This window comes from Hemiscyllium ocellatum, chromosome 42, assembly GCF_020745735.1.
Source record: "Hemiscyllium ocellatum isolate sHemOce1 chromosome 42, sHemOce1.pat.X.cur, whole genome shotgun sequence".
Classification (NCBI taxonomy): domain Eukaryota; kingdom Metazoa; phylum Chordata; class Chondrichthyes; order Orectolobiformes; family Hemiscylliidae; genus Hemiscyllium; species Hemiscyllium ocellatum.
Window position 1 is genome coordinate 29,086,571 of NC_083442.1, and position 14,694 is coordinate 29,101,264.

At 43.3% G+C, this 14,694-nt stretch overlaps 1 protein-coding gene across 1 annotated transcript in view; it reads left to right on the forward strand.

The window, feature by feature from the left end:
- The window catches only part of duox (dual oxidase), an 82,002-nt gene that overhangs the window by 39,507 nt on the left and 27,801 nt on the right, over nucleotides 1-14,694 (forward strand). The window contains exons 17-22 of the mRNA XM_060853674.1: nucleotides 1,431-1,624; nucleotides 4,133-4,318; nucleotides 5,237-5,462; nucleotides 7,074-7,167; nucleotides 10,813-10,988; nucleotides 13,878-13,944. Of these exons, the coding sequence (XP_060709657.1) occupies nucleotides 1,431-1,624; nucleotides 4,133-4,318; nucleotides 5,237-5,462; nucleotides 7,074-7,167; nucleotides 10,813-10,988; nucleotides 13,878-13,944 (943 nt within the window). The remainder of the gene's footprint in view (nucleotides 1-1,430; nucleotides 1,625-4,132; nucleotides 4,319-5,236; nucleotides 5,463-7,073; nucleotides 7,168-10,812; nucleotides 10,989-13,877; nucleotides 13,945-14,694) is intronic.

Sequence of the window (14,694 nt, forward strand, 5' to 3'; positions counted from 1 at the left end):
AACATCTCTATAATATTTAAAATTACTGAGACAGTTGGTTCCAACAGAAGTCTACACGTGAAAACCTATTTAGTTTAGGGATGTGAAGTGTGAACCGTGTCCAAACTGGGCTACCTTCAAGAGTAGGTATTGGAAGTACAGAGTCAGTGGGATGACCCTATGATTCTTGTACCAATGGATAAGGTGCAGCTTTTGTCTCCGTACATAGAGAAGGCCTAGGGGATATCTAGCAATAGTTCAGCAGACTGGCTTCTAAGAGAGGAGAGATAAAAAAGGCCAAGCCTATATTGGCTGGAGTTCAAAAGAATGGGAGGTGACTTCAGTGAAATATAATATTGTTAAAGAGCTTGACAGGGGAAGTGCTGAAAATGTGTTCCCCGCCCAGACAAGGAATCGAGAACACAGGGTCACTGTCATCAAATAAGGGGTCACAATTTAGGACTGAGATAAGGAGAGACTTCTTCAATCAAGGCATTGCCAGCCCCAGGAATTCTCCATCTCAGAGGGTCACGGATGATCAGTTTTTTGAATATATTCCAGACACAAATCAATAGATCTTCGGGCTTGAATGGATCCAGGTATATTCAGGAAGGCAGAGTACATGTAGATGACCAGCCATCGTTGTCTTGAATGGCAAAAACAAGCTCAGGCAGTCTACTGTTGCTCCAGGTCTCTCACAATCCAATCCAATCTAGTCTGGACAGGTTAGCATGCTTTCCCCTTATTCAGCATAGATTTTGCGGCTTTCATTCTGCTGATACACACGTCAATTGAGTACAAAGTGAACTGATGTTATCATTAAGTTTCCAGTGCTATCTCTTATAATGCACTGGAGTCACTTGGAAGGGTTCAGAAAAGATTTACAAGGATGTTGCCAGGGTTGGAGGATTTGAGCTATAGGGAGAGGCTGAATAGGTTGGGGCTGTTTTCCCTGGAGAGTCAGAGGTTGAGGGGTGACCTTATAGAGGTTTATAAGATCATGAGGGGCATGGTTAGGATAAAAAGAAAAAGTCTTTCCCCTGGGGTGGGGGAGTCCATAACTAGAGGACATAGGTTTAGGGTGAGAGGGGAAAGATGTAAAAGAGACCTAGGGAGCAACATTTTCACGCAGAGGATGGTGTGTGTGTGTAGAATGAGCCACCAGAGAAAGTGGTGGAGGCTGGTACATTTGCAAAATTTAAGAGGCATCTAGATGGGTAGATGAATAGGAAGGGTTTGGAGGGATATGGACAGGTGCTGGCAGGTGGGACTAGATTAGGTTGGGATATCTGGTCGGCATGGACGGGTTGGACCAAAGGGTCTGTATCTAAGCTGTACATCTCTATGACTCTATGAGTCTAGGGGACACATTGTTTCAAGGATAACTTTCTTAGAGTTAAGTTCTACACCCTGCTGCTGGCACTTACCATTTCTTCCATTTCTGACACCAGCCTGTGAGTGGCAGGGACCCAATGAAGTGCTCCGACCTGTGGATATATACTTCGATGTCAAAAGCTGCATCAAGGTCCTGGATAGTAAGCGGTCTCCCATCCGCATCATTCATCTCACCAAGGACATTGAGATTATCAAATCAAACAATGACCAAAGGATCCTGATGATTAAGGTTCCCAAAGAGTATGATTTGGTAAGTAGCCACCACGCGCTGCATCCCAGTGTGTTAGCCAAGGGTTCTTTATGTGGAACCGACAGCACAGAGACAGGCCACTCAGTCCATTTAGTCCCAGGGTTTGCAGTGCACAGGACTCACTTCCCATCTTATTTCATCTGAGCCTACTGCTCCTTGCTCCCTGACACCCTGGTTCTCCCTTAAAGGTGCCAATGCTTTCACTTCAATGTCTCAGCAAGTTAGAGTCTTGGTCAGTTTATCAAAGAGAGACAGGAATATGGAATCATCAGATCAGGCATGGTCCTATTGAATGGGGGAGCAGGTTCAAGGGGCCGAATGGCCTCTTCCTATCCTAATTCAAATGCTCAATTCTCTGGGTAAAGATCTTCTTTCTAAATTTACCTCCTTGCTGATTATTTTATAGTCATAGCCTCTGGTTTTAGATTCCATGCATACGGGAATTTCAGTTTCACCCATGTATGTTTGCTCTTTATCTATACTGTCAAACACCTTCATGATTTCAAAACCTCGATTAGATCAGCCCTCTTCCTTCTCTCTTCCATGCTGCAGATGGTTCATTCACTGTTTCTACAGATGTTTTGAGTTTGTCTCCTGTTCACTTGCATTATAAATTGTCTTCATAGAAAATGCAGTGGGACACCTTTAGTCCCAAAGTGTTCATGCCAGTACTATCTGTTCAGTCAGCATGCTCTGTTTCAATTCCACTTGCCTTCGCTTTCTCTACTTCCTTTTATATTCTTCCTGTTATCCCAACGTTATCCAAAACACTGCTACCCCTTTCCTTACTCACATCACCCCGGTGCTCCCTGACCTGTCTGGCAATATTTTAGTTTTACTATTCTCATCCTTGCTCTCAACCTCCTTCCATGGACTCGCCCCTTGTCTATCTCTGAGATCTTCTGTGGCCCCACATTAATCTAGCTACCGATGTCCCCAATTCTGGCCTCTTTGGCCACCCTGATGTCAGAAACCATCGTCTGGCTTTGGAATCATTCTCCCTACATCTCTCTACCTTCCAAACTCTTTTTTTCTCCTCGAAGACTTTACCTCTTTGACCAGGCTTTTGGTTACCTGCCCTCAATGAGCTGGGACTCCAATCTTACTGCACTTTGGCATGTTTCATTGCTTTAAGGTGCTGTATGATTCAAGTTGGTATCCTGATCTGATTCCTGCCATTAAGCCACAACATTGTATCTGCCTCAACAGATTTCTGTGACAAACACAGTTGTCTTCATTGCTCAGACCTTTGAGAATTAGAGTTGGGACATCATGGCAAGGTTGTACAGGACGTTTGTGAGTTCTCTTCTGGGGTACTCTGTGCAGTTCTGGGAGCCCTGTTAGAGGAAGGATATTATTAAACTGGAGAGAGTTCAGAAAAGGTTTTCCAAGATGTTGCCCGGAATGGAAGCTGTGATAGGTTGGGACATTTTTCACTGAAGCACAGGAAGTTGAGGGGTGACCTTACAGAGGTTTATAAAATCATGAGGGACATAGATAAGGTGATTAGCAAGGGGCTTTTTTCCCTAAGATGGAGGAATTCAAGACTACAGAGCATATTATTAAGGTGAGAGGAGAAAGATTTTAAAAAGACATGAGGGGCAGCCTTTTTACACAGAGAGTGGTTTGTGTGTGGAATGAACTTCCAGAGGAAATGGTGGATGCGGGTGCAGTTGCAACATTTCACAGAATCACAGAATCCCTACAGCGTTGAAACAGGCCCTTTGACCCTGCAACCAGACGTTGATCCTCCGAAGATCATCTCTCCCAGACCTGTTCCCTTATTACTCGACATTTTCCCTTGACTAATGTGAAAGTGAGGACTGCAGATGCTGGAGATTAGAGTCGAGAGTGTGGTGCTGGGAAAGCAAAGCCCTGACAAAGGGCTTTTGCCCGAAACATTGACTCTCCTGCTTTCTGACGCTGCCTGACCTGCTGTGCTTTTCCAGCACCACACTCTCAACCCTGACTAATGCGCCTAACCTACACACCCCTGAACACTATGGACAATTTCACATAGCCAATCCACCTGACCTGCACATCTTTGGATTGTGGGAGGAAACCCATGCAAACACGGGGAGAATGTGCAAACTCCACACAGACAGTGGTCCAAGGATGGTATGAAACCAAGGTCCCTGGCTCTGTGAGGCAGCAATACCAACCACCAAGCCACCATGCCACCCCATAATAGTCAGTCAACACAAGTGGCAGTGGTGCGATTGGAACCCACACCTCCTTTCAGACTGTATCCTAAATCTAGTGCCCTATACCACTTGGCCACATGACCAGACACCTTGGATAAGTAAATGAATAAGAAAGGTTTCAATGGAAGTTTTGGCAGGTGAGACTAGTTTTGTTTGGGATTATGGTTGGCATGGACTAGTGGGACCAAAGGATCTGTTTCCGTGCTGTATGACTCTATGACACAGGCTGTTAACAGAAGGCCATCAATGACCAGCACCATACTGTCAATAATAGCTCTATGATTTATATTTTGCCTTCTATTAGGTTTTGTTCTTTGATGCAGAAGAGGATCGTTATGATTTTATTGAACAGCTGAGAGTTCATCTACAGGCCAATAATACACAGCTGAATCTGAAGGAAATGAGTCAGAAAGCCATCTTGAAGGAAGCAGTTACTAAACAGCAACGAAGCAAGATCTTGGATACATTTTTCCGACGAGTGTTTGCGCAGGTACAAAGGAAATGAAAGAATGTGAAGTGCCCCTTATTATTTAAAATTCCTTCCCATTGTGGAGACACCATTCACACTATAGCAGGTGTCAGCAGAGCCTTCTACTTCCCAAGATCGAAAGTCCACCTTGAGACGAGACCGTTTGGACTAGTAATTGCGGGGCTGTACAGACCATTATATGTTGCTGTAGACAGACATGAGGTTAAAGGTTTCTCTCCTGCACTTGTCAGGACTGTCATGCAAGAAAACCAACTTATTTCCTTTATAAAGTTGGTGTTTCTTGCATTCTAGTGCAAGAGAAAGGAATTTGACCTCATGCCTCCTTTTGGCAATGTTAAAAAGTTGCTGAGCAAGTTGATTATGAAGGCTTTGTGAGTGAGTTTCAGCCGATCCTTACAATATTCCAAGGCATGAACTTCAAAGGATAGTGTCAGTGGATTCTGCCCAGCAGTGAGATTCCGACTGATTTCCTAACCGCCATCAGCCCCACCCACTCTGCACTTTGGAGATCAAAGTGGACCATCTTCTCTTTTTGTAAGAATTCAGTCTGCAGTTCTGGTTAGCACCTCCATTTCAGCGCACAGAGAATGTTACATCGTTGGAGGGCTCTGCTTTCAGGTGAGCTATGAAACCAAGACTCTGCATGCCCTCTGAAACAGCAGATGCAAATAATTCCTTAGCAGCCTTCTGATCTAATATTTATTTCCTTAACCAACATCAGTGAAACAGATTTATCAGGTCATTTTCACAATGCAGTTTGAGGGATCTTGATGTTCACAAATTTCACAGCATTCCAACAGCGTTTACACTTCAGAAAAGCCCTGAGTGGACCACAAAGCATTTTGGGATGTTGCAGAGTCATGAAATGTGCTGTCTAAATGCAAGTCTTTTTTTGTTTGTTGTTAAATCTGCTTCTAGGTTCTGGAAATCGACAGGTCAGATGCTGGGGATTTCACTACAGAAATCTCACGCAAGACAAAAGAGTCCCTGAACTGTGAGCTGACCCGGGTGGAGTTTGCTGATGCATTGGGATTGAAGGACGATTCCATGTTTGTGGAGCAGATGTTTTCACTGGCAGACAAAGATGGGAATGGTTACCTGTCCTTCCGAGAGTTCGTTGATATTCTCATCATATTCATGAAAGGTGAACGGGGCTTCTCACCTTGTGTTTCATTTCTTGTATCTCCTGGAGATTTGTGACAATATGATTGACAAACCATTTTCCTGGTGTCTGTGTATTTTTTGCATATTCTAAAATTAATTTTCATGAATTATTTTACGTGGATCGCTGAGTAATGCTATCACACCATGTGTTGCATCAATTGTAGGAAAGATTGCTAGATTAAGCAATTCACTTAAAGTTGGTTGGCAGCATTAACAAAGTGTTAATTCAATACCTGGTAGTGAAAAGGATTCTAGATTTATTGATAATTTTGATTCAAATGAAGTTTATAAGGGAGCACTAATATCTTGGGTTGGACAGAGTCCATGATTAGGCATTGTGCAAATTTACACATGATTGACTTAACGCTGTGTTCTTGATCTAAGTTTTCAATTACTACAATTAGGTTGGCAGGTAAAATTTCAGACTGTATATGAGTTGGGTAAAATCCTGGCTCAATGTATTTCATTCTGTCAATGGCTTGGTTCCTTTCAGTGGTCAAACAAACACATCATGTTGAAAGCTGGTTAAATATCTCAGGGTTCAAAATCATTAACAGAAATCTTCTAAATGACATCATTCAGCCTTAACCCCTTGCAATAACAATATACAAACCGTTGGGATTCGATGATACAGAGGCACGGTGGCTCAGTAGCTAGCACTGCTGCCTCGCAGTGCCAGGGACCTGGGTTCAATCCTGACCTCAGGCAACTGTCTGTGTTGAGTTTGCTCATTCTCCCCGTGTCTGTGCAGGCTGCCTGTGGGTGCTCTGGTTTCCTCTCACAATCCAAAGATGTGCAGGTCAGGTGAATTGGCCAGGCTAAATTGCCCATAGTGTTCAAGGATGTGTAGGTTAGGTGCATTAGTCAGGGGGAAATATAAGATAGTAGAGGGATGGGTTACTCTTCACAGGGTCAATGTGGACTTGTTGGGCCAAAAGGCCTGTTTCCACACTGTATAGATTCTGAATTCAAAACTGAAGAGGAGATTAAACTATTGTTGTGGTATAAGTTCATACAATAATTCCTTGATGTTAAAATTTACAATTATGCTTCCTAATGCAATATCCTTTGCTTCACTGAACTAAGGATTAATTTGTGAGCACCTATGTGTGTGGAATAAAGAGTTCAAGACCAGGGGCATACCTTTAAGATGAGAGGAGAAAAGCTTTGATAAGGCCATGAGGGACACAGAGAGTGGTTTATGTGTGAAGTGAACTCCAGAGGGAGTGGTGGATGTGGGTACAGTCACAGCGTTTAAGAAATATTTAGATAAGTTCATAAATAAAAAATGTTTGGGGGGATATGGGCCAAGCACAGCAGGTGGGACTAGTTTAGTTTGGGATTATGGTCGGCATGGACTGGTTGGATCAAAGGGTCTGTCTCCATGCCGTATGGCTTGATGACTCTATGTTTGATGATGATTTGGACCATTTATATTTTTCCCAACCATTGTGTTTTTCTTAGTTCTAAAATTCCTTTGATAGCTTTCCTGTGATGATTTACCGTGTTGAAGTGCTGCAGAAAACCAAATTGCTGCTGCTCCTCACTAGTATTTTGTGAAAGAAAATAATTCAAATTATGCTGTTTGCAGGATCACCTGAAGAGAAGTCAAAGCTCATGTTCCGGATGTATGACGTGGATGGAAACGGGTTCCTGTCGAAAAGTGAATTCTCTGTATTGTTAAGGTAAACGGTAACCCGATGATTATCTTACTTAAAATATAACGTGGAGGTGCTGGTGTTGGACTGGGGTGGACAAACTTAAAAATCACACAACAGCAGGTAACAGTCCAACAGGTTTATTTGGAAATACCAGCTTTCGGACCATTGCTCCTTCAACAGGTAGCTAGTGGAGCAGGATCATAGGACAGAGAATTTATAGCAAAAGATCACAGTTGATGCAATATATTGAGAGATTTGTTCCAAATACACCTGTTGGATTATAATCTGCTGGTGTGTGAGTTTTAACTTTGGGAAAGTAGATCGTTCTCCATCTCACACAAGCAAATAGAGAATATCACTGCTTAGTGGGCGGCACAGTGGCACAGTGGTTAGCACTACTGCCTCACAGCGCCAGAGACCCGGGTTCAATTCCCGCCTCAGGCGACTGACTGTTTCCTCCAGGTGCTACGGTTTCCTCCCACAATCCAAAAGATGTGCGGGGTCAGGTGAATTGGCCATGCTAAATTGCCCGTAGTGTTAGGTAAGGGGTAAATGTAGGGGTATGGGTGGGTTGCGCTTCGGCGGGTCGGTGTGGACTTGTTGGGCCGAAGGACCTGTTTCCGCACTGTAAGTAATCTAATCTAATCTAGACATAGGCTCAAGAAAAGTCATCAAAACTGAGCAAGTGTTGCCTTATCTTTCCATCCAGATAACGTGGCAGCCAATAGTTCCTGTTGGGGGTACTTTTCACTTGTCTTTCTCCCAAATACATTTAATCGCCATCCATTGGTGTTTTCTTGTGAAACCTGAGCAGAGGGCCAATATCCAAGAGGACAATACCTTTCGCCCTAAATGCCTCTCATTCCCTTGTGGCTATTCCTTGTCAGAATTCCAGCATAAAACAAAACTAATTCACTGATGACTTTGGAGTTAGGAATTGTCGAAGGCCAAAATTTCAGAACATTCTAATGTCAGCATGAAATGCAGATGTGAATTGATACATCATGTTAAATGATTTCAGATTTTCCTCTTAAAAGCTGGTGGGTCTAGGAAGATGGGAAATCGAAGGATTGAGGAGATCCATGTTTGGGAAAAGAGTTACACACAGCAGAAGCTAACATAATGAAAGTTGATACTAACAAAGGAAAAACTGAATAACATACTTGTAAAATAAAACTAAGGTAGGGCTCTGGGTAGTGTTGTAGAACAGAGAGACCTAGGAGTTCAGATACATAATTCTTTGAAATTTGCATCACATGCAGACAGGGTGGTTAAGAAGGCATTTAACACATTTGCCTTTATTGCTCAGACCTTTTAGTATAGCAGTTGGGACAATGTGTTGAGGTTATACAGGACATTGGTGAGGTCTCTTCTGGAGTACTGTGTCCAGTTCAGGTCACTTTACTAGAGGAAGGATATTATTAAACTGGAGAGGATTCAGAAAAGATTTACCAGGATGTTGCCGGAAACAGAAGGTTTGAGATATAAAAATAGTCTGGAAAGACTGGGACACTTTTCGCTGGAGCATAGGAGATTGAGAGGTGACCTTATAGAGGTTTATAAAATCACGAGAAGCATAGATAAGGTGAATGACAAAGGTCTTTCTCCAAGGTTGGGAGAGTTCAAAATGAGAGGGTATATTTTTAATGTGAGAGGAGGAGGATTTAAAAAGGAAATCAGGGGCGGGACTTTTACACAGAGAGTGGTTAATGTATGGAATGAGATGCCAGGGGAAGTGGTGGATCCAGGTACAGTTCATGGATAGGAAAGATTTGGAAGGATATGGACCAAGTGCAGGCAGGTGAGACTAGTTTAGTTTGGGACTATGGTCAGCATGGACGAGTTGGACCGAAGGATCTGTTTCCATGCTGTATGACTCTATGACTCTTAACTTATTAGACACTTGCAAGGGTCACAGGACATGTATTGCAATAAGCAACATGAATTTGGCTTTACACTTTTCTTTGCGGATAGCACTACATTTGGAGGAATGGCTACTGAAGGTGTCTGTGACCAGAACTTTGCTTTGATGTACATGCCTAACTGCCTTTGAACTGAGGGACTTACTGGGACAGTTCAGAATCCAACATATCAATATGGGTCTGCCAGTCACTTGTAGGTCAGACCAGATAAAAATGGCAGATTTTCTTCCCTTAAGGTCACGAGTGAACCCAATGAATTTTCAAGGCAATCGCAAAATATTTTCCTGTTCATCTTTACTGAGACTAGCTTTTAATTCCAGATTTAAAGTAATTGAATTTAAATTCACCGTCTGCAATGTGATTTGAATCTGAGACCCCAGATACCGCCAACAGGAATGGGGGGAGGAAATGGGATGTTTGGAAGCAAGGAAGTGGCTTTCAGCAGCAACTCACCACACCCCCCTGCCAACTTAAGCCCCCCATCCCGACGTGTAAGGGAGGGGATTTACTCTGTTTTTGGACTATAAATTGAAATCGAACTTGGGCGGCTAACATAGCGGTGAAATAGAGGAGCGTGTGTAACTTTGAAAATCAAGTCCTGTGTATTTTGAGCTGTGCAACGTTGCTTATTGAAGAGTTGAGAGTGAGCAACACCCAGAGTCTTTTGCATGAAGGGAATTCTGCCTGATGACAGCCCTCTGTTTGGATGAACTATAGGTCGGTCAAAGCTGTAAATGCCAGAGGAGCAGAGAAAAATATTCAGAGGCTGCAAGCTGAAAGCCTCCACCTCTCTCGTTCTCTTTCTCTCCCCCATCTCTCCCTGTATGTGGGAGAAAAACAGAAAATCAAGAAAGCTTAAATGAAACAATTGTAACGAGAAAATACCTCGGCTCATCAGATTAACTGTCAAATTGTTCAAATGAGCATCACCTACAAATGATAGTCATCAGGACTAAAAATCATATTTTTAATGTATGTGAGACTACTTTGTGAACCTTATCTGTATCCTTTAACCACCTCTAGTATCATAGTGCCTGTGTCAGCCATTGTGTGTGTGTGAGTGTGTTGTTTTGAAAGGACATAGTTTAAGTTGCATACTAATAGATTAGGATTCCTTTCTTATCATTAAAGTTAACTATGTTACAATAAATTGAGTTATTTTCCTGTCACTAACAAAAACCCAGTGAATTGCATTTGTCCTGAGTATTAGTCAGTCAGGAAAGCTGTTCATTTTGATAGCGCACTTGGGGCTTTACCTAATTTGGGACAGTTTGTGAAACAGTGGGTTATGATTTTTGATGCATTTTTCTCAGTTACATTGTAACAAATCCCTCGATTAGCATGGCGAGGCTGAAGCCTGGCAATGAGGGACCTTGATGGGTTGTGCCAGGATCCTTTTGAGGGTCTACCATGTTTCTTCCCTTTAATCCCTGAGCCGTCTGATCCCTGTAGTAGGGTCAGGGACAATGGGACTCAATCCTGAGCCTAGGCTTTAAATGCTTCTCAAGCTTACAATTGCAGAAAGTTACACTATTTTATGTCTCCAACCAAGAAAACTACAGTTCCAATCTGCACTCCACACGTTAATACAGGTGAGTCTCCAATTAATCAACCCCAATTAATAGACCACTAACAAGAATTTTCTGTGAACGGTCATCCCCAAGTGTTTTCAGTTTTTTGTATTTCATTTTTGATCATGTTTGCCTTTATAGGAACTCTACTTGACCCTCGCATTTTGTTCCTCTAGGTCCTTTATTGAGATCTCCAATAACTGCTTATCAAAAGCCCAGGCGGAAGAGGTTATGGATTCACTCTTCAAGGAGGCAGGATTCCAGGGCAAGGATGACTTAACCTGGGAGGATTTTCATTACTTGTTCCGGGATCACAGCGATGAGCTGGAGCTTGCTAAGCTCAATGTGAAAGGTCAGTACTGTGGTAGGAGAGGTCTATACAATCTAGCTGGCCTGCAGGGACATTAAAGGTCCTGATTTCAATCCTGCTGCACAGGAAGATGCCAAAGCATGTGCCTGGTGCCTTGTTGGAAGAGGGTTGAGTGCTTGTTTGCTGGACGCCTCTGAAACAAATTATCCATCTGTCTCCTGAATACTTGGAGATGTATGAGCAAGAGCAGTAATTAGGACATCATTCTGGCCTCTTATGCAAACCCCTCTTATGCCTGCTGTCTAAGTCCTAAACTCTGAGATTCTCTCCATGAGCCCCTCCACTTTTCTCTCCCCATTTAATTCACCCTCAACCTGACCACTTCAACGAAGCATTTACTTCTCCTGTGGCGCAGCGTCACATTGTGTCAGATATTGGCCCAATAAAGGGCTTTGGAAGGCTTTGCTGTGTTAAACGTGCTCAGATACATCATTGTTATGACATTATCATAAAAGGAAAAGTCACCATACTCTTACCAGTCCATGTCGCAGCTTAGTATTACAGAAACTGAATGTCACTGAAAAAAAGACAGATTGCCAAAGCGTTCCTTTTTTCACTCACCAGGTCAAATGCAAGGATATCAAAAGATCTTTTGAGATTTGACATGCTTGCCTTTGCCCTGATGAGTGCAAGATGAAAAATTGTAAGTGTCATTTCCATATTTCCAGCAGAGTTTGCTAACAAATCCCAATGGGAATTTAGGGAAAACTTCTTTGAAGAGGAGTGACAATGTGAAACTTGCTCTCTCCTGGTTGAGGTGAATAGCAGTTAAATCAATATTGGGTAAATCCATGACTGAGAAGAGAACAGAAAAATATGATGACACTGTTAGATGAAAGAGGTGGGAGGGAGAACTCACGGTGTTGGTTCATTGGGCTGAATTGCCTGCTTCAATGCTGTGCTTTCAATGTAATTTACTCAGCTCTCTCGTTAGACCGGTGGTGGTTTAACCTGAGGGTCGCCACACTTCAGGTGAGGGGACAAGTTGAGAACTGTCCTTCAGCCGGTGTGGGAATTGAACCCATGCCGTTGACATCACTCGGCATTGCAGGCCAAGCAGTCAGCATCACCAACTCCCAAATGAAAGGGGGGGGGGGGTTGCGGCTGTTAACCAATGGTCGCTTAGAGCCGTGTGGTCATGCACAGATCATCTCCTCTAAGGTATTGGAAGCACATTACCACACAAACCGAAAACATCAGCGCTGTTGCATTAGATGAGTTCGCTTTGCATTTCCAAAACTTGCAATGGCCACAATTCTTGCTGAGTAAATTACTTGGCGTGCATAGCTTTGAAGCAAGCAATTCAACCCAACTGAGCAATGCCAGTGTCTGTACTCCACATGAAGTCTCCCTCCCACCTCTCCCGTCTAACACTGTCATCATATTTTTCGACACTCTTTCATGGATTTGCCCAATTTGGTTTTTTAGGTTAGATTAGATTCCCTACAGTGTGGAAACAGGCCTTTCAGCCCAACAAGTCCACACTGACCTTCCAAAGAGTAACCCACCCAGACCCAGACCCATTCCCCTACCCTGTTAGATTAGATTAGATTACTTACAGTGTGGAAACAGGCCCTTCAGCCCAACAAGTCCTCACCGACCCGCTGAAGCGCAACTCACTCAGACCCATTCCCCTACATCTACCCCTTCACCTAACACTATGGGCAATATAGCATGACCAATTCACCTAACCTGCACATCTTTGGACTGTAGGAGGAAACCCACGCAGACACGGGGAGAATGTGCAAACTCCACACAGACAGTTGCCTGAGGCAGGGATTGAACTGGGTCCCTGGCACTGTGAGGCAGCAGTGCCAACCACTGAGCCACCGTGCTGCCCTATATTTAAATGCTATTCACCTTGAACAGGAGTTTCATATTGTCACCCCTCTTCCAGGAGGTTTTTCCTAAATTCCCATTAGGGTTTGCTAGTGAACTGTGCTGAAAATAGAGACATGATGCTTACATTTTTCACCTTGCAGTCATCAGGACAAAGGCAAGAATGTCTAATTTCAATTGATCATTTGCTACCCTTGCCTTTGTCCTGGTGAGTGTGAAAAGAAACGCTTTGGCAATGTGTCTTTTCAGTGACATACAGATTCTGTAATACTAAGCTGCTGTTGTGGCTTCCTGTATGACTGTCCGTTGGTCATTCGTCATGTAAAGAATTGTACGATATAACTTTCCTCTTTCTAGTCTGTTATCCATGCCCTTGTATTCGTGGGCAGCACGGTGGCACAGTGGTTAGCACTGCTGCCTCACAGCGCCTGAGACCTGGGTTCAATTCCCGACTCAGGCGACTGACTGGGTGGAGTTTGCACGTTCTCCCCGTGTCTGCGTGGGTTTCCTCCGGGTGCTCCAAAGATGTGTGGGTCAGGTGAATTGGCCATGCTAAATTGCCCGTAGTGTTAGGTAAGGGGTAAATATAGGGGTATGGGTGGGCTGCGCTTCGGCGGGTCGGTGTGGACTTGGTGGGCCGAAGGGCCTGTTTCCACACTGTAAGTAATCTAATCTAACTAAATTGAGGTATGATGTGGAGGTACTGGGGTGGACAAAGTTAAAAATCATGCAACACCAGGTTATATTCCAACAGGTTTATTTGGAACCACCAGCTTTCGGAGCTAGCTACCTGATGAAGGAGCAGCGCTCTGAAAGCTTGTAGCTCCAAATAAATCTGTTGTGTGATTTTTAAATTGAGGTAGTGTTTTAGATTTAGCGTGTCTACACTGTTTACCATTTCATTTACTTCTTATGCAATTTCTATATTATTGCCTACTTTGAAGTTTTATGGCCACTTAAACCTCTATCATTTCCCTGTAATTTTGTTGTTGGACACAAAGCATTCTTTGATGTTGCCTTCTGGTTTTTCAGGTATGGATATTCGAGAGAAACCAAACAAGTATCACAGAGTCTCCTTCCTCAAAGCAAACCCATACAAGTGAGTAAATACTTTGAGATTCCTTTATTGTCAATTTGTTCCCACAGACTTAGGAGTGGCAGAAATATCACAGAAACCCATGGTTTACACTGGGCAAGAAAAATACACTGAAGGATGCACCTCCAATCACTTCAAGAAACCATGTAATAGATCATTAGTCATATTTTTGAGACCTACATGAGGGTCAATGCTGGGGTTGGGATTATGGACCATCTTCTCTGTCCATCAACCCCCCCACCCCACCAAGAGCTGCTGAAGTAAGGCTCTTGTGCAGTGGTAGTGTTCCTACTTCTGGGATAGGAGACCTAGGTTTAAATCTGACCTGCTCCAGAAGTATGCCATAACATCTCTGAATAGGTCCAACCAGATCATAATCCCGAGCTAAACTAATCCCTCCCATAGTATATAACCCTCCAAACTTTTCCTCATCATGCACTTCTCTAGATGTCTTTCCAATGTTGTAACTGTACCTGCATCTACCACACACAAACCACACTGTGTAAAAAATGTTCTTTCTAAATCTTCCTCCTCTTTCCTTATACCCTCCAGTCTTGAAATCCTCCATACAAGAGACAAGACACCTTAGCTGTATCCTTCATGATTTTATAAATCTCTATAAGGTCACTCCTCAAACTCCTACGCTCCAGTGAAAACATTCTTAATTTGATCATCCAACTCAGTACCACGATCATGTTCTCTCCCCATACCCTTTAGCACAAAGACCTATAGATGCACCTGAGGGGCAGCAAA